This window comes from Cupressus sempervirens, chromosome 2, assembly GCF_028749045.1.
Source record: "Cupressus sempervirens isolate cs-2001-9-10 chromosome 2, ASM2874904v1, whole genome shotgun sequence".
Lineage (NCBI taxonomy): Eukaryota > Viridiplantae > Streptophyta > Pinopsida > Cupressales > Cupressaceae > Cupressus > Cupressus sempervirens.
This window is the reverse complement of record NC_143119.1, coordinates 474220999-474244601: the sequence shown is the minus strand read 5'-3', so window position 1 is coordinate 474244601 and position 23603 is coordinate 474220999. Positions and strand designations below refer to the sequence as shown.

The 23603-nt window shown below is 35.2% G+C and overlaps 1 protein-coding gene across 2 annotated transcripts in view; it reads left to right on the top strand.

The window, feature by feature from the left end:
- LOC149573094 (uncharacterized) overlaps positions 1-23603 on the top strand; it is a 249719-nt gene that overhangs the window by 50942 nt on the left and 175174 nt on the right. For both annotated transcript variants that reach the window (XM_089814270.1, XM_089814269.1), the window contains exons 3-10: positions 5519-5558; positions 20099-20161; positions 20433-20547; positions 20669-20721; positions 20822-20899; positions 21021-21089; positions 21212-21360; positions 21453-21513. In XM_089814270.1, coding sequence (XP_089670396.1) covers positions 5519-5558; positions 20099-20161; positions 20433-20547; positions 20669-20721; positions 20822-20899; positions 21021-21089; positions 21212-21360; positions 21453-21513 — 628 coding nt within the window. The remainder of the gene's footprint in view (positions 1-5518; positions 5559-20098; positions 20162-20432; positions 20548-20668; positions 20722-20821; positions 20900-21020; positions 21090-21211; positions 21361-21452; positions 21514-23603) is intronic.

The following is a 23603-nucleotide window of genomic DNA, read 5'->3' as shown; positions in this document are numbered from 1 at the left end:
TCTATTGCAAGATATTGCTTTGGGTGATCCATCAGGTAGTCCCTTTAAGGTTATATTTTTTCCTTCATGTTTGAAACATACTTCTAGATTGGGGTTATCAATAGTGAAACGCCTTAAGTAGTCAATCCAAGGCATCTTGAGGATGATATCATTTTGTAGCTTCACAACAAAAAAGTTTGCTTTTATGGTGTAGTTATTTAGGGAAATTTCCAATTGAGGAATGATCTCCATGCATTGATCCACGGTACCATTGCCCATTATCAACTTGAAGCCTTTAAATTTTTGTGCTTTTAACCTTCTTTTGACTACTACATCCTTGTTCATGAAGTTGTGAGAGGCTTCGGAATCTATTAACGCAATCACCTTTTGGCCCTTTAATGTTCCTTTTACCCGAAAAGGTCTCTTTCCACTCTCTTGGGTGACTACGATTATTGTTCCAAATTCCTTCTCATCTACCTTTATTCTTTTGTTTGGTGTCTCATCCTTATTTATTTCTTCCATTCTATGAAGTTGTCCCCTCTTGCATTGATAGTCTCGGCCCCATGGCTCCTTGCACTTGAAGCACACCCTTTCTTAGATAACTCATCCTTATTCTTCATCGTTTCCTTACCTCGACATTGATGCCCTGGATTCCATGGTTCTTTGCGAAAGTAACACGTTTTATTTTCCCTTCTTGATTCTTCTTGCTTGTGTGGATTTTTAGGAGGGTAGGTTCTAAATCTTTCTTTGGATACATTAGATTCCACTTTTCTGGCTTTCTGGGTGGCTTCTTCCACCATTTGAGGTTCTAAGGGGTTAACTATGTTTTTGATAGAGTCCTTTAGGCCTTCAACAAATAAGTATGTAAGCCTTCTTTGGGATAACTTGGGACCATGAATGAAAGTTTTTGGAAGTCATTAGAGAATTCTTCTACGGTTCCGTGTTGTTTTAAATGTGTCAATTCTTTGAAGTACCATTCAGGTTCAACTTGGTCGAATCGTTTGATAAGCTTTTGAGAGAATTCCTGCTAGGAAGTTATGTTTTGATGTCCTAAAGAGAGAAGTCCATTGTGCCACCATTCATGTGCTGTTCCCTCTAAATGGAGTATAGCAAATTGAAGTGCATCTTCCTCCATTGTTGGGCTAAGAGTAAAATAGGTGTTTAGCTTTTGGAGCCATGCATGGGCTGTTATTTTTCTTGATCCATCAAAATTGGGTAGCATTACCTTGTTCACCTTATGTTTAAGCTCTTTGTTTAGCTGTCTTCTGATTCTTTTAGGGGCCTCGTGTTTTTGTCCCTCGCAAAATCTTGCAAATGTAATGAGTTCCCTAATTTCGGGCTCAAGGTTTGCATAGGCCCTTGCATTTTCTACTGTGCTTTTGGTAGGTTGGTTTATTCCTTCCTCTTCCCTTTGAATTTCTTCTCTTGGTAAGAAGGGGGGTCTCAGGATTCGAGATGATATTGATTTGTTAATATCTGGTTCGTTTGAACTTATATCTCTCCCGTGGGAAGAGTTATTCCTGAGGTTAATAATACAATTCCCTATATTTTGTGGAGTTTTAATGAGGGTCTAGTCGGATTGATCTAATCTTTCATTTTGACTCATGAGAGTTTGATTGGTTTGTTCCATAAAAACTCTTAATTCATTGGTGATTTCATTCATGGTCACTTTCCTAGTTCTTTCGTAGGTTTGCATAAACATTGCCCTTAGACTGGCAAGATTGATGCTCTGATACCACTGTAATGTCCCTTGGTACGAGATTCCACGATTCCTTGGCTAACAACTTGCAAGTGTGTTAGTTCACAATACTTTTCACAAAACATTATTGACATATTATCCTTACTCAAATTTAACATAGATTCTATTTCGTATTTAGTGTATCCTTCTTAACGAGAGGTTGTAATCCGACACTTAGCTCTTGGGGTTAGTGTATTGGAATAGCTCTCTACTAAGTGTCTTCATTTCACAATCTTCCCTCTCAATAAGCCTTACGGATGTTTGATCAATAATATCCATCCTTCTTAGGAGAGATGACTCTCATCCTAAGCCTTGTGAACTAACATAGGTAAATTCACTTTAAATTAATATTGCTCCTCAAAGAATCAATACTTCTGTCTCCTCTTAGATAAATTCTGAGTTGGTTTACAGCTTGATTTATTCATGCTATGAGACCTTGTGAGTAGTTGAGCTTCCACAAGAAGTGGTTCTCTTGGTTTGATGGTCTATCAGCAATCCCATATTAACTATTCCTACTTGGTGGTTCCTTATTGCGGACTGAGTCTTGAATGACTTCTTGAACTCAACCTCACCCCTTTTTGCAGAGGCTGATCCGATTTGCTCCTCTTTTGTGTGTTCTACTGGATTTGATGGACTATGTGATGGATGCCTGTGAGTTACCATGTACTACCTCCTTCCTTCTATTCCTTCCATGGTTCTCCTAAGTACTGAGTTAGTAAGCGTTCCATGGAGATTGGGATCTAATTGCACATGAACTGTAGATGCAGCCGCTAGGTGTCTTCTATGTTTGTCGTCTGCCCTTCTCTTCTTGTATGCTTGTTCGTGATTCCTGCCTCCCTTTCATGCATGCCGTGGTGTGGGTTAAGTAGGCTTGATTGCCCATGAGTCACGACCCATGGTCGTGTCTTTTCCAAACTTGGTAATCGTTTGTGTGATTAATTTTATACACTTATATTTATTTATATGTGTATTTATATATAAGTAATAAAACTTATAGTATTTGTTTGATTTATTTGATATATATATATAACACATTATAATAATATTATAATAATATATTTATAATATTTCCTCGATCCATTATATATATATTTTTATTGGTGATAATGAATATGAAAATGATTTCATAAGTAAGACATTATTATTTTGATAGGAAAAGTAAAGTATATTTTGTTTATGATAATCAATATGAAAAATGATTTCATAAGTGAAACATTGATAGGAAAAATAAATTTATTATTTATTTAAAAATTGTGAATCTTTACAGTCATCTATCTTGATCCTGAGGTTACTACACTAATTTTTCCAAAAAATTCGGCGGGTGCACTGTGGCAGGTAAAAGTCGTTAAAACATGCCAGCCATAAATATTTGGTGAATAAAAACATGCCTAGTATTCGGTGAGTGTTCCATCTATGGTTTGGACAATACAAAGGTCTTATCTACTGGAATATCATTGAATACAACCATCTATGAGGCCAAAAGGGATTGACTTGTCAAATTTCTGATGTATATGAGAGTAATTAAGAATTGAAAGTCATCAAAATTTACCTTCCGGCATTGTATTTGCAGCTTTTATCAGCAATTGAATTGCTGAATGCAAGTGTTTGCGAAAATGCTAACGACTATCTCTCCATACATGGAAACTGTTTGCAGTTCTTGTGATAAATATTGATAGTTGCAACTGTTCTAAACTCTTGAAATCAGATTTATTGATTGAAGTTATGATTTACAAACTGTTTGATGAAATTCCAAGTTTAAGTTGAAGCATATAAAAGTTTGTGGAAGTTTGTAACAGACCATCCTACTTTTGTTTTGGAAATTTTTGGAGATTAAATGCATATGTGATGCCTTCACACTTTCTGATCACCCAGATCTAGGAGTGAACAAGGTGAGACCATACAATGCTTTGGCCACACTACTAACTACAACATTTCTAAATAGAATGAAATGGGATTACTAACCATGCAAGGGGCACAGTCAACATTAATGAACACTTCTTAAGTGGACGATGTGCGTTAATGCAAGCCACTGGCAGAATATTTAAGTTGGTTCAAACCAAAATGATATATTACACCAGCTTGTTCAATGCTAAAACAAACTAAAACAAACTAATGAAATATAATGTTTCTAGCTAAGAATTGATCAGGACCTATTAGGATCATATGGATATGAGCTGGCAGTAAATCATCCAGTCTTACAAGATAAAATACACACATATATATATACCTTGGGCAGTGCAAATTTTCTTCTTGGAATTTAACTCAAAGACAAGAAACAACCAATTTATGGCTTATAAAGTGACACAATACAAAAAATTTGTGCTGCATACAAGACACTCAGATCCAAGTGTTTTTATTGTCTGATAGTAATGCCTTATCTTACTTCACTGCCTTTTCCTATAACTTAGTTTATATGTCCACCTTGTTTCATTTGCTTGGAAAATTGTCTCTTAAGCCTTGTAGAAGTGTTACTTTGATTTGACGATGACACCATTAAAAACTACCAATGACAAAACACTAAAAAACAAATTACAGGGCAGAAATGGCATTTTGATGCTTATAATTTAACTCAAGGGGGAGAAATGGATCACTTGTGGCTTACAAATTGACACAGCACAAAAACATTCATCTGGATACTTATATCCAAGTGTTTTGGGTCTTTGATTGTAAAGCCTTTTAGTTCAGAAGCCATAGCCTATTTTAATTATTACAATGGAGAAAGATACTTCTGGGTGAGTTCTTGGTTTTAAATAACATCCATTTTATTTCTTGCTGGGAAAGTTGGGCCTTGATATGTATCTACGTAAATGTTATTGAAGAAGTTTCTGAAGTTTTTTTGTAGTATGATGTCATTTCATTAAAGACTGCAGGTTTATTGTTTGGGATGTATTGACAAAGGTGAGGAAGAATAGTAGAGGAGGCCCTAGCACCCTCAAGGAGTACGCGTTATCAAGTTCACTTAACCTGCAGCATTTAAAAATAGATCCTTACTGGTTTATATTTGACCTTCTCTTACAGGAGGTGGGAAAAAGAGCATGGTATATGGTGCTAGGGTATCCCGTCTAAGTAGATTCATATTATTTCATCTCTGTTATGCAGTGTAATGTTCTCATGTCTTTCCAGTGCTTGTAAAGTTGTAATTACTAGTGTGAAGAGAAACTTGCTAGTTGTAGTTTGGTTACCTTTTAGCAAATCCCCATGCATTCCTCTATCACATATGCCCTTGTCCACATACTTTGGCTCCAGGAAATCGTCATGCTCTTCACCCAAACATGGATCTCAAAATTAATATAGTTCTCTCCCCTCCTCCTCTCCCCCCCCAGTTAAAAACCTTAGAAAATTTACAACAAGAGGCAATGGATCTGATTGCATGTTTACTTAAGGTATTTCTTTCAATTTCAGAAGTTCTCACCAATAGTTAACGCATGCACAATTTTATATAGAAATACAAAGATTATGAATGAGGGCTCGCAAGAGGGGAGCCTGGCATTTAATTATTTACTCATCTCTCATGCAAGATGTTAATGAGTTTTACACGCTTTCATTATATGGTTTCTTTTTTGTATCATTTGTGTAAAAGTGAGCGCTCATTACTTGGTCTATTTATCTATTTATAGTATGCATATATTTATGTTTTCACCAACCCCTTTCTTTTTGTGTTCTGTGTAAATTTGAGCGGTCATTGGTTGGTCTGTTAATCTATTCTTTGTATGTATATATTTACTTTTTCTCAGATCTATAGGAACTGGTGTTCAAAGAGATCTACTGACTACATTCTATGTTTTTCTTTTCGATGCCCAGGGACAAAAATCTGCCAATTGCTATTAACGATTTGCATAAGGTATGGTATTGCAGTCTCCTTTTTCTTTTGTTAAAGATATGATTTGATGGTCTTACATGCTGTGCAAAATGCTTTTTTGAGTCTGGTTCATAATTTATTCAAGGAGTGGATGCCCTACTATGGTTTTTTTGAGGGGAAGCTACAATCCTAACTTTGTTTACAATGCTGAAAAAGTCCTTGGGTTCATACTTTGATATGATTGAATAAGTGTTAATCTCAGATTTATCAAATTTTTAAGCAAGGTTGAATCTATATGGTTTGATAAATATATGTTTGTTATTTCTATTCTATGCAGGTTTAGTTGCAAACATATGTTCAAATGGCCCACAAACAAAATTAACAATAATCTTTTAAGTAATTAATGCGATACTTCAACACATAAATGCAGAATTAAAATAGAAAAAAGGGACCTCATTAAACTTAGAGACTACAAAAAAAAAATCCTTTGGTGAGTAGGTTCTATTAGAGAGCTTACATAAGCAGACCTAGTTGGTATGACAGCCATGGTGGCTTAACCTTTCATTCGGTCTTACCATGCATAGGGGGGCCCTTAATTTATTTGGGTTCAATGAATTTTTCTTATATTGCACATGTATTACTTTGTATTTTTTGTGTTGAAGAATGGTAGTCGCTTCTACTGTTTTCTGGTTACTTCCTGTTGTGTGGTTTTCACACCATCATCCCATTGCAAATGGGGACCCCCTCTTCTTGCTTTAGCTAGTAGGAGTAGTTGTCTTAGGCGGTTTTGGTTGGCGACATTTTTTTTCAAGTCTTCAAGTCTAGGGTAAGTTTGAGCAGTTTTGGTTCTTTGGGAAGCAAGTTTTAATCTCGGGTTTGTGCGGCATTTTGACGTCACTTGGGGGAAATTTTGTGGTCCAAGTCCAAGAGGAGAGTGAAATTTTTGGTTCGGGAGAGATGGGTTTATATGTTGAAAAAGGGGACAAAGTTTATGAGAGAACCAAGTCTTGGTGAAAATTTCGGATCTTCTGAAATCTCCCCCTTGGTGGAAATTTCACATATTCTAAAATCTCCCCCTTGGTGGAAATTTTGCATCTTCCAAACTCTCCCCCCCATTTCTCCCAAACAATCTCAAGCTTGGAACTTTCATTTTATGGCAACTCAAGAATTGCAAAATTAGGAAGGTGAGGGAAAGAAATTGACAATTTTCCAAGAGATTTTCCTTTCAGTGGAAATTTCGCAACTTTGGAATTTTCCATTGGTGGAAATTTCGTAACTTCCGAAATTTCCCCACATTGAGTCTCCCAAATTTTAATCCCCTTAGGCATTAGAAAATTGGTTTATGGCATGAAGGCATCGTCGTGATCAAGAATGGGATAGGGAATTGCCAAGGAACGTTAGAATGAAGATGCCTTAAGTACACCAAGTCTTGGTGGAAATTTCAGATCTTCTGAAATCTCCCCCTTGGTGGAAATTTCTGATCTTCCAAAATCTCCCCTTGGTAGAAATTTCGTTTCACATCTTTTGAAATCTCCCCCTTGGTATAAATTTTGCATCTTCCGAAATCTCCCCCTTGGTGGAAACTTCGCATCTTCCAAAATTTCCCTTGTCCCTTCCCATCTACTACCAAGTGCTAAAATTGCTCAATGGGAAATATTTTGCCTCCTAAGAGTGAAAATTCGAGATTGATGATTTTAAGGTGATCCTAGACCCAAGGGTGATTTTATTTTTTTTAAAAATATGGGCATTATCACCACTAATATGCCTAACTTTGGATGATCTAAAAGGGAAATCTGAATTACATCAAGACCAATTGAATGGGTAGAGTTGCGAGAGAATTGAATTTTAATGCAAAATGGGATGAATCTTGTTTATTGATGTGATTTTACTTTTCAGATTTTTTCACGAACTTAATGCTTTCTCCTTTGTTTTGCTAGGTGAATTCAAGAGGGAGAACGGTGGATGGAAATCCATTCTTGGAAAATCTTGGAAAATCATAGCGTTATTGTTGCTCATACCCTCCATCGTAACACCTACAGGAAGGAGAAGCTAGAGGGTAAGGTGATAATCAAGGCCTCAAAACTTCAAGTGGATATTGCAAGGAGATGGTTCAAGCCCGAGAACTCAAAGTGAGAAGGAAGGATTCATGATCAAGCTATCAACCCACAAACTCAAGGCGGAATCAAGAAAAATCAAGCTCACGGGTTCACAAAGTTGCAAGTGGTTCAAGTCATTTCCATGAGGAAATTTCAAAGGATGGAGAAAATCACAAATGTTGGGGATACTGTACAAGCCAGGACTCCAAGCACAGGATAAGGATGATGAGGTAGCAATTGTTTGTCTCCTCTAATTAATTTTTTTTCAGTTTTAAGCACAGTCAATCAAATGGCACCAAGTGTCCTATTTTCTTATTGGCTATCAAAATCATTTTAATTTTCTTATTGGGCCATAAATTGGTGCCTTCATGTAATTGATTGCAAATTTTGTAACCCTGATTGGGGTTTGTGGGAAGAAATCTCAGCCCTTGATCTTGACCCTTCGTTGTAATAGAACTACTATAAAAGGTCAAGGCCTTCTCATTTGTAGTGGTTAGATTTGAGGAGCTTAGGAGATTAGCTAGAGATTAGAAGGCTAGAGTAGAATAGGTTAGCCAAGGGAGAGACTTGATGAAGTTGTTGCTATAATACTTTTCAAAGCAATGGATAATTCATTGTTGGTTTTTCATGGTGGACCACTTAATATTGCTTTGTAGTATTGCATGGTTCCCTCAATCTTTCACTTGGAGTAGATTTCTTTTCATGTTGAGGTAGTTTAGTTGAGTGGAAGTTATTGTGGATGTTTACTTATTTGACTTGAACAAATCTGGGCCACTAGCCTCTTGTTGATGGTAAAGGTGCCTTGTATGGTAAGCCGATGAACACTTAACTTCAATTGATGTTGAATCTTTGGTTTGCATCCAGATGATGGGATTGGAGAGGGGATATTGATGTGAAAATCATTTGTATATTCCTTAGAAGCTTGCACTGGTGAGATTACACCTAGTAGAGTCTAAGTCCATCCATGATTTCTTCTATTCCTAGTTAGATGTAGATGTAGTAGTAGAAGTTAAGTTTAATTTGAAGTGAAAAAGTTGCAAGATCAAATTACATTTTCATTGTACATTGTAGAGACAAATCTTTAGAGGTGGAAGAGTTGATATCCATTGAATGAATAGCATAAGTCCCTTTGTGATAACTAGGATATCACATCATAAAACTGAGTGAAGTCCATGATTAAGAAGGAAACTTGAAGTCATTTCATGATCTTACTTTGCAAGCTTAGCATGAGAAATCACCTTATATGAAGAGAGGATTGATTGTTTGATGTTTCTTCTTGAAACATCAAGTATTTGATTCTATATGTTGTAGTGGAAAAAAACTCACATCTACAGACTAGGGAGATTACATAAGCAGGCCTAGTTGGTATGACAGCCAAGGTGGCTTAACCTTTCATTCGGTCTTACCACACATAGTGGGGGCCTTAATTTATTTGGGTTCAATGAATTTTTCTTATATAGCACATGTATTACATTGTATTTTTTGTGTTGAAGAATGGTAGTCGCGTCTACTGTTTTCTGGTTACTTCCATTTAATCATGATTTCTTTTAGGATAATTATTTGTTTACAAGGGAATTATGTTTGGAGGAGAGCCTCCTTTCATTAGTTTTCAGCTATGTTCCTAATTCTAGTTTGATACAGGTTCCAATACTATGGTTTGATATTTTGTTTTCTTTGGTTTGGGTTCGACATAAATACACATAGGTACATATATATATATATATTATAAATTTATACATAAGTCACATAAGCTGAAAAATTTGAACTTATAATAAAAAGGATAGGTGAATTATTTGCCAATTACTCGCCGAGTAGTGAAAAACTTGCTAGTAGTGGAAAACTTGCAAGTATTTACACCAGAGTTCCATGACTTGGACTCACCTACAACTCGGCAAGGTCGACTTGACCCGTGACTTGCCAGTGACTCGACAATGACTTTGCTATGACTCGACCGAATGGGAAAATAAAGATTTTTCATGATTTAACTTGTTTCATGCACCTATTATTGAATAAAGGTCAAAGATGCTATACCATCAACAAATGGAAGCTAATTTGACCTCATACATAAACATACATCTATTGCAGAAGTAACATGCAAGGAATATATATACATATATATTGCATGCAATAGTTACTATCACATGCCATATATATATATTTTCCTTGTCTTTACATTTGTCTTCAACAAATACAAAATCTCTACGAAGGAGTAGAAAATCATATTAAAAAAAAATTAAATTAGTATACAAAATAACACTAAGACAATCTCTACCGTATTGTAGTTGATTGAACTTGTAATGCACCATTTTCTAGGCTATGCCTTGCAACTTGCACTAGCCTTAACTTAGTGATTGATGCAAATTTACTGCATTAATTATATACTATTGAATTTGGGGGCTCATAGACGAGTATTGCAACTTCTTTTCTGGCATATCAGATTAAGTGTAGTACTATAAAATATTGTAGTTTTAATATAAAGAAACCTCTTTCTGCAATATGGGTAGTTCATGACCACTAAACCTAATGAGTCATGGCTGAGTCATGCGGGTCATGGCCCATGTCTTGTCAAGTCATGGCAATGGTTCATAAAACCTGCTAGCAACTGTGCTGCCTGTGACCGCCTAAATTCACATGATTCACAATGAGTTATGGGACATGGCTTTACGCCATTAACTTGATGAAAACCTGTTCAGTTTGTGGCCATTTTTTTACAATAACGTGACAACAACATAATAAAAGTTTGGAATGCAAAATAGTGAATTCTAATTTATTTTTTTGTGCTATCTTTGAGGCTTAAGATACAATTGGAGCTTGGCCAAGGCCATCCACACAAAGAAAAGTAACAAGTTAGCTCTTAATCACCTCAATGACCTTGTCTTTATGCAATATAATCTTTGATTATGCACAAGGAAGGTAGAGGAAACACATCTGGTCTAATTGATTTGGATGATATAGATCTTTATAGTGAATGGACATCACAGGAGTAATGTTCATTATTTATAGAGGATGAGATCTATGATTTGGAGAGGTAGGCTAGGTCAAGGTTGTAGTTTCAGCCGGATTGAATTGACTTGGAGATAATTCTTTTATGGTTATTGGAAAATCATCATTTAGACAAATACTCTTATATCTACTTATATATATATTATAAAGATATAGTTATATATATTATTGTTAATATATTATCTAATAAAGATTAACCATAGAGACATGTCTCATCTGCTCCTCTCATATTTATAAGCCATTCAAATCTGCATTTGGAACACACCAATATGATGACAGTGCTATTACATTTGTAGAAAACGATCCAAGATATTCAACATGGTATTAGAGCAAGGCTGCAAATGTAAGAAAGGATGCAAGGCATGGAATGCTTCCTTCAAACTGAATTGACATTGGAATCACAGTATATATAGGATTGTAGTATATATACATATGAGATCGCAACATACAATGAAGAGGATAGTATCCATTACATGGAAAACATGAAGGTCTCCTGCTTGTCCCAAAGGGGAGAGGCAAATGCAGCGTGGCATCAAATAAGGAAATGGAGAATTTGCAAATTATTGCGATGGGCATTCCAATATTGCAATGGCCACCTATGTTAGTTGTGCTTCATGAAGTCATCATTTTCTTATGTTGTAGTCAATCCCATCCATTGCTGTCTATTTTACTCTCTTCTACCTATGGAAGTTTTTGTTGTTGGTTGTAATATTATTGTTGAACTAAAGGTAATTCTTGACATCTTAAAGATGTAAATCACACTTGTGTATTGTTGTACAAATTACAGCAACAACAACAAATAATGACAGCACTTCCCTTCATGTTTTTGAAGTCATCTATATTTTGAAACCATCTGCAAAATATGTATTATCTTCCATTTGTACATTTGGAAGATATGAATTATCGGGTGACTCATCAAATGGGGATGTTGGCACGATAATACCAACGAACAAATATAAATCATTCTTCATGTCAAAGTCACGTGCTTAGGATGGTGTTTACTCACACATTACTGCTTATTAATAATGATGGTTAGATGCCTAGTTATTTTGGGGAGAGGAGCCGGTACTTGAACACCCTAACTTCACGCTCATCAAAATTTTACGTGGAAATTTCAAATCACTCCCAATTTTTTACAGTAGCTTATTTGGTGAGTCGTCTACTTATAACTAAGGTTTCAAGTCCACATCACCCATTATGATGCCATTTCGGCATACTTTTTGCCAAGTTGTCCAAAACAACCCAAATAAAAAGTGAGACCAATAGTCGTGCATAAAGGGTACCCATACTTGCATAGCTGATGTGGCATCACATCATTGGTTAATTTTTATAGCTAAGGGTACATTTTATTCAATTCTGGGTAGTTATCATTGTATTAACAATTTTATAGTCACGAGTATTGGTACAATGTTGTCAACAAAATTGGGCATTAAGTCAACAAGTGTAGGTATCAAGTCAAAAAGTCCTATCACAACTATTGGAACGTGTTCAAGTTCTGGGTCCTCTCCTCTACCATAGACGACATCTAGAGTTTTGTTTTGTATCGGGAAAACAACCAACCACAAAGGTCAGAAAAAGGAGAGAGCGAAGGCATCAACAAAGGAGAGGGTTGGAGAAAAGAGATAGCGGCAAAGTCTTGTAGACATAAGTTATGAGCAAGATTAAAAGAAGTGTAAGGCATAGAAGTGGAGACAAAAACCTAAATTAATAAACCATGGCAATGCACGAACTGGTCTAGGATCAAACATTACGGAAGTTACATAGAAAGAAAGCACGGGCCGCATAAGTTAACCATCCATTCTATAACAGCGCAGGAGGATTTCAACTGGCACAAACAATAGAAAAAGAACAAGCATAATCAATTATTTTAGAAAGAGGGAATTCATCTTTAGACCCTTGGAGATTCAAGAGTAACATTCTATGAATTTTGGGACACATAAGTACCACTGTTATAAAAGAATAAATTAGAGAAGGGACCGGTTTAGTGTACAAAATAATATAATCAAGGCATTAGAAGTATTAATGTATACATTATAGTTGGGACAAAAATATATTATAAATGAGTCTTTCGAATTTGAATGAGCACAAACTTGGATTCTATTCTACAAGCAGACCACATAGGGCCATTTTTGATAATCAATCAGAGTTGTTGACATTCAAATTCCATATTATCGGGCAACAAAGAATGGTGTATGGTTGTCTCTTATTGTTTTGAATAGAGCTTGATATTTTACATGAGAGAGCTGGCAGAGACATTTCTTTCATGCAAAGTCCCATTTTCCTAAGCATAAGCAATCCAAGAGATGTGTTGGACAAAAGGACAAACTATTTCAGATTTTGTTCTGGCCTAATCAGAGGACGTTGAACTTTGCATTTGCACCGAAGCATCGTGGAGGTTGGGTGAAATTGGAGTTATTTGAAATATGTCTTGAACTGTGTTGTCCTCAAAATGCAGGAAACAATTCAAAACTTTTTCAACTTAGTTTCGCATTTCTACGAGTTTAGTTCGTTATTTAATTGGTTAGTATTGATCAACCAATCAACTCCAATTAATATAATGAATCTTTTTATTGAAGGCTTTCATCAAGCCTTTTTTGTTTTTTTGTTTGTCGAGCCTATGTTTGATTTACTAGGCCTTCAACATCCTTTTCTTCATTGTTGAGTGTGTGTCTTGGTTTTTAGTCCTTTGGTTTTGCTTAAGTCATTGCTTTCGGTTTTCCCTTCGATTTGATCTATCTTAAGGTTTAATCCGAGTTGGCAATCAAAAAGACATGACCAATTTAGTGCCCAAAAAGTGGACCTTTTTGATGCAATTGCACGAATTAAAAATATCATGTTATATTTTTAATTTGACATTCATTTTTTGAAAAATATAATTAAATTCACTTTATGTTATGTTTTTAAGTTACTTTATCATTTAATTTTTCACTAAAAGTAACTATAGTGCACTTTATGTTAAATTTTTAAGTTGAGTTTGCTTTTTGATTTTTCACTTAAGTGCCGATATTAACTATATAGCTCAATTTAATTTTTGATATTTAAATTGAATGCTCTAGTAAATAATATTTATTAAATGATATTTACACATTATATTGTTAATATGATAAAGTAAATATAATTAATGTCCCACTTAAGTAATATTTTATCAAAATTAAATTGACATATGCTTAAATTGATCACTTAAATGTGCAATGACATCTTAAAAGTGGACCTTTTTGATGAAATTGCATGTGAACTCAACTTAAATGTGCAATGACATCAAAAAGTTGAGCTACATATATTATATGCATATGCACCAAAAATGTGAGTTTTTGCCTTGGGTTGCATATGCAAGTAACTAAAACATGTATTCACTCCCAAAAGGTGCGTTTTGCACCAAAGACATGTAATTGCATTTCCAAAACCCGTTTTTGGGCAAAAAACATGTTTTTAAAACATGCAATGCACCAAAAAGGTGCGTTTTTGCCTTGGGAGAGCCAATTGCATGTTTTTAAAACATATAATGACCTCTAAAATGCGTGTTTGGGTCTATTGTGCATATTTAAAACATGCAATCACACAAAAAATGTCCATTTTGCATTCATCTTCATGCATTTGCCTTTCCAAAATCCATTTTTGAAGAATTTCATGACATTGGCCTCTAAGAGCCCATTTTTGGTGATCTCTCTTAGATTTCTCAATGAAATGTTTTGAAATTTCTTCCTCAAGGGGCTTTTTTGCATTTCCATGCATTCTCCTTTCAAAAACGTTGGATTCCTTGTGAAAAATGATGCATTTTATGGCATAATGCAGCTAAGTTTTTAACCAAAAACATCCATTTTAGAGTGAAAAAGATCACCTTTTTGCTTGGAGAAGGGGCGTTTTGGCATGTTTATCCATGTTCTATCTATTGACAAACACATTTTTGCATGCAAAGGTGAAAAGCAACTTATACAAATGAAGATTGAAGCCACGTTTTGAGGAAAAACACCTAGATTTGGGCCTTTAAAATCAAGTTTTGTAATATCCAGATACAAGATATTTACTGGTTTCTCTTTGAGCAATAAAATCAGAAATTAAACTTGGCAGATAGTTTCCAGCAACACCAAAAATAGTAGCAAAACCAACTGGCACTTATCCAGTCTCTTTTAGAAATGGAATACTCAGATTCAATTACAAGAACATGCTATACGAGACAACAATAAAACCAACTGTTCTCCACAAGATAATCATTCGTTATTTTCACAATAACACTTAAGATGTCGAACATATAACCATGACCTACAAATTGACGAGATGAAAACAACAAACTCTTATAGTTTTTTAAACAACATTATTGCCTTATACAATAGCAATATAGCAACCAGCAATATAGCAACTAGCAACTAAAACGTTATTGTATTATACAACAGCAATACAATAACTAGTACACATAAACCAATCCCAAATACAGATTTAACAGTTGGATTGGAATGATAGGATAAGAACCTGTAAGCGCGAATGAAACACCTGAAGTGATGTTTCCCAAGACAATGGGTTTGCATCCACTGCCTGCTAGCACGAGGAGTTACGTCTTCCAACTAGCTGAAAGCATGAAGCTTTTTGAGACTCTCGCAAGAGAGGAAACTGAAATGAATAATAAATCAAGCATACCAACAATGAACTTCTTTCCTCTTTTAATACCCAATCCTGAGCCTTTTCGGCTCCCTTCTGGCCTTCGTCCTATTCCTTGTGACTCTCCAACTTCTCTCTGATAAATCGTCTTATTCCTCCTTGTCCTCTTGTGACCACATGGAGTATTAATTTGACCTTTAATAATAAAACTCTAGCTTACATAGTCAAATTTAATATTGTAAATTCGTTTCTTCTTAATAATTCTAATGTCCCCAAAGAAGGGACATTACATGTTTTTGCTAAATAAGGAGTCGTTTTGGAGTCTTGATCATTCTAGATGACATTGGAGGGCACGTTTTACATTCCAAGGTGAAAATTGATCCATATAATGCCCTTTTCGAACCATGTTTTTATCAAAAACGGGTTTCCTTTCATACATTTTGCCAAAAACATTTTGTGTTTTGGTAGTTATTGATCATGTTTTTGGGCACATACATGGAAAACTCCTCTTTTGTTGCTCATTACGGATTCCTCTTTGCAAGGTTGAAAAGATCCAAGTTTGTTTGAGAAATTTTCAACATTGGAGCTTCTTTCTCCTTCATTTAGGGCATACAATCATCATGTAATTGGACATTTTCCTTCTTGCTAATTAATTTGTACTTGTTGATTTTATGCATATTTTAGCTTGATGCTTTGCACTTGTTGATTTTGATGCCATGGAGAGTGTATTTTTCTTTTAAAAATGACAAAATGGTACATTTTCATGTTTTTGGTTTTTTCCCAAACTCCAAATTCGAATTTGCATGTTTAAGTGATTTGCTTGTTGATATGTTTGAATCTTTTGCCAAAGGTACGTTTCTCTTTTGTGTTTGTGTTTTGCTTGTTTGCGTTTTAGTTTTTTTTCATTTTGAAGAAGTTCTAAGTTGTAAGTTCTTTCCCAAAAACTTGATCATGTTCCCTTCACTCCACCTTCCATTTCATGCAAGAGCATCATTTCATTCCATTCCCATCTTTCCATGTCACAACACTTCGCATCTCATTCTTTACATGCGATTACATGTATTTCCATTTATCATTTGCGCATACTTTCTGCATCCAATCGCACATCATGATTACATGAAAGGTCTTTTACATGTAATTGCATCTCTAAAACCTTTTTTTTGACTAAAAATCACTTTTTGAAAGGCTAAAAAATGTCATGTGCATGTATTCCCATGTACTTGGACTTATCCTTTCCTAAAGATGTCTATAGAAGCTCACTTCGCCTCAAGGAACATTACATTCATTCATTCCATATGCACTTACAATTCATGAGAAAAATACTTGTCATTCCACTTCCCTTATAATGCATTTGCTATGCACTTACATGTAAGCTCATTCCCCATCCACATTCGCATGTCATCTCACTTTCCATTCTTCATTACATGTTGCATATACATGTAATCCACTTTCCGTGCAATGACATCTTGAAAGCCCAAGTCACCTTTTAAAGCCAACAGTCTTAATTCACACACATTCCAATGCGTTCCACTTTCATGTTTCAAAGCATATCCATCCTTCCAAGTCTAACTTTGGCCGTTTCCATCCAAATACATATGCTTTCCGGTTCATTTCTAGCCATCATATGTGTTCCATAAGTATCTAATCCATACTTCGAATACCCACTCATGGATTCGTCATTGTAACTCAAGTGTCAAAGCTTTCATGGATTCAATCCCATTGAAACTTTCATGTCGTAGCAAGTCAAGATATGCCAAAATTTCTATAAAGAATGAAGACATCCAGTGAAGAAGGTGTGCTTCAAAAAAGCGGTAATTCATTTGGTCTCTATTTTCTCGATGGTTGTCTAAGAACTTGAGTTCGTGTGGGAATGCGCCAAGCACTTGGTTTTTTTATAAAGAAGAAGAAGTTAAAGGTTCTGATGGAAAGTTATTATGAGTTTACATTTGGACACCGTCAAGAAGGTTTTCAAAGTGTCAGAGATACCAGAATGTGTTGATCTACAAAAGGAGAATTCACGACAACTTGAGCAAGAAAAGCTTGAACACGTCAAGTTTTCAAATGACAACAAGCAATTCATCAAAGAGAGTCAAAGGTTATCAAAAGACGTAACACCATGATTATCGAGGTGAATGTAGTGGCACAAAACACAGGAACTCTCGATCCTGTTATCATCAGAGATTGCATTGCCAAGTACAAGGCCCTTCAAAACAATCCCTAAGATTGTTTCAATTCTTTTCCGTCTTTCTTCTTCTTCTTCTTTCATATTTGTAATTGAAGAGGATGTATTACATGAAAATGTATAGTTACATGTAATGGGAGTTGCATGTAACCCAATAATTTCTCTTTTAGTTGGACTAGGTCAAAGTTGGTTGAGTTGCTCCCTCTTTTTCCTCCATCTTTTTTTGAACTCCTTTGCCTATATAAAGAAGTGGCCCTTCATTGTAAAAATCATCTTTTTTTGTATGCAAGAAAGCTCTGTCAGACTTGTGCAAGCATAACTTTGATTGTGTAGTATGAATTTGGGAGAAAAGTGAATAAAGGAAGCAATTGAATTTGGAGCTTTGACTGGGAGCAGTGTGGCAATACATAGACTAGGAGCTTTGACTGTAGCTTGTATTAGCATCTCAAATTCACAAAAAATTGTTAGTATTCCCTACTCTTGGAAGCCTTTGTGCCCCAATAGTAGAGGTTATTCCTATAGAATAGGTTAAAACAGGATTTAGAGCCAAATTGGTACACTTTTAGCTAGCCTTAGTGTTAGTTTATCGGTATCACCATTCACAACTTTAGATAGAAGTGTAGTTTGAGGTTTCATCTTGCCCATTACCTACTCCGTGGGTAAGTGGATTCTTTTCTGAAAGATAAGAGGAAAGAATATTGGTAATGCCCTTTACAAAATCTCTCAACTTCTTGCTTACCTTGAGTTGATCCAAGGAATGGTGAGAAGGGGGAGCCTTCCCTTTAAGATAGGAGAGACTCTGTCTCACATGCTGTGGTTGGTCATCCTATTTTGTGATTGGATTTTACCCAAAACTGTCGGTTGCAAAATATACACCCAACAAACTGTAGTTACCTATTACATCTTCTAGGCTCATTAATCTAAACAAAAGGCCAGAGGCCCTCATAACGTCATTGGAAGTAGTCGCTTCACACTTGCATGCTGTTTGATGATAAGTTCACACAGAAACATCTCTGTTATTATTATTCTGAAATATATTCTCAGATCTGCAGGACAGACCACATAGGGCTATTTTTCATAATCAATCAGAGTTGTTGACATTCAAATACCATATTAGTGGGCAACAAAGAATGGTGTTTGGTTGTTTCTTATTGTTTTGAACAGAGCTTGGTGCTCTACATGAGAGAGCTGGCAGAGACATTTCTTTATTGCGAAGTCCCATTTTCCTAAGCATAAGTAGTCCAAGAGATGTACTAGACAGAAGGACTAAATGTATGTCAAATTTTTTTCTGGCCTAATAAGAGGACGTTGAACATTGCATTTGCATCGAAGCATCGTGGAGGCTGGGTGGAACCGAAGTTATTTGATATACGCCTTGAACTGTAGTTACATATTACATCTTCCAGGCTCATTAATCTAGAAAAAAGGCTGGAAACCCTCATAATGTCATTGGAAGTAGTTGCCTCACACCTACATGCTGTTTGATGATAAGTTCACACAGAAACATCTCTGTTATTATGAGTCTGAAATATATTCTCAGATCTGCAGGACAGCAGTACACTAAAGAGTATCAACTGTTTTGAAAGAATGCAAAAGAATTCAGTGAAAGAGTCTTGAAGAGATATTAATTTGCTTTCTCATTTTCCTAATCCATCTGATGATTGATGAGCACTTTCATGATTCATGAATATTGAATCGTGTTTCAAACTTTAATGAACTATAAGTAAATTTTGAATTTTCATTTTGTAATTCAGTAATTCAATGTGAGAATTTTCTTTTGAATCATAATGTTTATCTTTGACATTTTGCATTGATCTATGATCACACATCATAGATTCATACTGTGAAATGATTTAGTGTTACAATTATGTGCAATTCTCTTATCTTTTTGAATATATAATGCATATATATATACACACACACACGAATCCATACTAATTATAATACGATTCAGATTCTTGAACCCGAATTTGAGTCAGCAGGTTAGGATTTGTTTGGTAATCAGTTTGATGAATGATGAACTACATTGATAATAGAAGACAATTACCATTTTGATTGTTAATTTTTTGTTTGTAATGGTTTTCATTTGAATTGTGAATTTAGACGGGCTTATGAATATATTGAACTATCAAATTGACATTTAATATTTATTTATGGCATTTGACATTCAACCATAATGAAGTATTTTTAAATGATTTAGTTGAACAATTCTGTATATCTGTTTTATTTTTTCGCATACAGAGACACAAGTACCCAAACCCTCAAAATTGTTTTTGCACATATCCATGTACCAAGTTCTTGTACCTGTACCCATACCAGTGCCTGAAATGGCAATTGAGAAATTTAGGCCTTGGCGAGTTGAATGTGTTTAATCTTTTTGCCCTCAGAAAATCCATAGACAATTTTAATTTTATTTAATATGAAAGTAAAGCATCCTAGAATCACTAGAAAGATTGTAAACAGCAAGTATGTATTGTCAATAGGACGCTCTATTTTTACAAGGAGTTTCCCCTACTAATTTGATGAGTTGTTCCACTACAGATTTGTTTCAATTTGAATTGTTTAAAAGGTGCATTTTAAATTGCTAACACACAATATATTTAGTTTGAAGTGGACTGACTTTAGCTACCATTTCATGCTAGTATGATTAGGTATCAGATTGGTTAAATACTTCTCTGAAATTTTATTTTGTATGTCCTTTGTCACAGGATGCATTTATTCTCAATGCCATTCAGGTTAAGGAAGGAGCGGCACCAATTTTTATTGACCCTGTAAGTGGTTTTCCTTGTTTTCTAAGCGTTTGTTTTGTGGTCATAAGCTCATTATTTTATAAATTATCATGCCATATTCTTTTAATTATTTCTTGGGATTGTCAATGGGTACATAGTGGCTAGGTTACATGAGTTGCAAGATTGAAATATGGAAATGCATTTCACTGAATATATCTTGAAAGCATATGATTCATAAGATAATCAAATAGGCATACCAAATATTTTCATAAATTTAACTTTTCTGTTACGTCACTTTACTTTTTGGGTACAGTATCTTAACACTAAGCTTAGACCACACCAGCAAGAGGGTGTAAAGTTTCTCTTTGAATGTGTAATGGGTCTGAGATCTCAGGATTTTCAAGGTTGCCTTTTGGCAGATGAGATGGGTAAGTCTCAACTTCAGAATAGCTATATATGGCTGCATGGTTTGTTTGTTTATTTAATTTTTTCATTGAATTCCAAACTATTCCTAATGAACAAATGTGGGAATCCCATATTTTTCTTCAGGACTTGGTAAAACTCTACAAGTGATAACTTTGATTTGGACATTAATCCAACAGGTTACAAAATGAGGCAGAAAACTTTCATTCCTTTGTTTTGGATTTCTATCTGCACATGATAGCACACAGTATACATTGTGATAATTTGGTCATTTGTCAGGTATCAAAGGTTAGATTTGAGTTCAAGTGTGCCTTAGTTGTATGCCCATTGTCCTTGGTGCAGAACTGGGGAAATGAGGTACGCCGTATGGAAGAATATTTAAACAGACTATTCAATCAAGTTAACTGTGTCTCAAATTATCTTGTCAGCTTGTTTTATACTGATAACATAGAAAACCTTGCAATTTTGTTTTCTGCAGGTTCGTAAGTGGCTTGGAGTGGAAAGGCTTAAGGCAATGGTGGTACATGGAGGGTCATCGTCAATTGATGTGAGATTTTTCCTTAGTTGAAGCAAAGTTCTTAACTACAATTTACATTTTAATCTAGTATCAAACAAAGTTTTAGATTGAGATTTAAAATCTGTCATTTTTGTATTCATTGGATGTTGCAGGCAAAGCAGCAGTTCATTGACTTTAAAACTGGCAATGTATATCCTCTCTTAATTACATCTTATGAGCTATTACGTAAATACTTTGATATAATAGGATCTTTAAAACTTGGCCTTCTCATATGTGATGAGGCACATCGACTTAAAAACTGGTATGTACTTTAATTCCTTTTCTTTGCTTGAATATTGTTCTCTAGTCATAGTTTATGTGTAATATAGAGTAAAGACTGTGTTGTGGTTACAGTTTTGGCAACAAGACTATTGATGCTCTGTCTGCACTACAATGTCCTCGGAGAGTTTTACTGGTAATTTTCACATTTTGATTTTCCCATTTCAACTTAAATCAAGAAGATAAAGTTGGAAAATTAGTTGAATGAAGTAGTCTTATAAAGTGTAATGCATCATCAAGAGTCATCAATTACTTCTACATTTTCTTTTTCCGGAACTGACACCTTGATACAGATTAAATGGAAATATTGTGACTGAAGTACTAAACTTAATATTGAATAATGGTGATACATAAAGATCATTTTGCTTCCCTAATACAAACCTGCATATATTCTTTTATGATAAAAACATTATATAGTACAAAAAAAAATTATATCATCCAAGCCCACGTCAGAGAAAAAGGCAAAGCTATGTACATTCTACAAAGCTTAGTTACAGTAATTGATGAGTCCGAGTCCAAGTAGGCTCAAATGATGTCTGCTGGCTTGTTTTGCCAGATTAGAAAAGACTAGTTGAGTTATGGCCGACTCCAGGGAAGTAGCATGTAATCTGTTAGTTATATCTGTCTCTGAGGATTTTTTAGAGGAGAGAGCATATAAACCCACTTGTTTCCTTAAAAAACAGCTGCTTATCTATGTATTTATAAGATCTCCAAGTCTGTTCTGAGCATTTTTCTTTGTAAAGATAAAGCCAAATTTTAGCCTGTGGAAGCTGTGTCCTGTTCGAATTTAGTTTGATAAAACTCTTATGCAAAATAAAAAGGAGTACATTCACCCGAACATACCTAGAAAAGCAAAGTCAATAATTGCAAAAGCTTGTCAAGAGCCAGCAAGACCAAAGAGAGATCATCTAACCTGTCATAAAGAAAGGTAAGCTAATATTATTATACCTCTTGCCTGTGATGTTGTGGTGGGCATTTCCTTAATGACAGCAACAGAAATTCAGGTTATTGCCTCCTCTGTGTTGTCTTTGGTATTGATTTCCAGGTTTTTCATCTGATCTTCTGTTGCACTAAACATTTTCTGCCGAAGAATCCCAGATGAGGCAGCAGTGAGGGATTCATTTATATAAGGAAGAATTTTAGTTCCTCATCGACTGTAGCCTCCATAGAACTGTCAGTTTGAACATCTTGCCTTTTGCTGCTTGGATGTTTTGTTGCATTGAGCTAGCTTTGTCCCAGTTTTCTCCATGTTAGTGTTGCTTATTGTTTTCAGTTTGACATGGTATATGCCTAAAGTTGTGACTTGTGTACAAGAGACATTCTTTTTGATAATGCAATAGCTTAGATGTTTAATGAAAATTTAAATTTACCATCAAAAGAAGAGGGAGTTCGAAGGAGTAGGGGACATTCAAGTACTTGTCTGTAAAGGTCTGCCTTATTTGTCCACTTTTTTCTTGAATTAAAATATCAAACCAATCCAAACATGAATTTGATATTGCACCTACTAAACCAATATGAGTACTAAGACACTCTCAAGTGCAATATTCGGATTAAACTTATATTCAATACTGAAATCAATTCCATGAATGCTTAATCAATATTACAACCACATTGCTTATTAATGCTCAAACATGTGAACAATGAAGTTGCATACCAAAATTGCTGCCAAAATCACAGTTTCGGACCTGATATAGCTCCTGCCAGGCATGTATGACACACTTTATCAGCTGCAAATCTACCCAACTTCTTAATCAATTTCGTACTTGTATGGCTCAGATTCTGAATGTCTCAGACTCCTGTGGTATGCTGCTGAAGTTTTGTTGACTGAAATAGGTCCTTCTTGGACATGGACAGCTTGCCCTAAGTCTGTTAGTTCAATTCCAGTGGGTATGGCACTCCTCACAGGGGTTTCAGACATGCATGGCCAGCCTTGGACTTGATATGAATGATGAGACAAGTGTATCATAGTTCTAGATCAATTCCAGAGCACTTTAGTTACAATCTCCAGCTCAAACTCCCTAATATGAACCCCCCTGGCCAACTGTAACACATGTCAATAGACGAATATAATAGATGTCTCAATGCTCAGATTTTTACCTTGAAACTCAATCATTTCCTGACTTTGTCTTCCAACAGCAAAGAGATTGCCATTTATGATGGATTTTGTCCTCATAAACCCTTGAAGAAGATATCCCCAATATTTCATTAATTTTATATATTTTTAGC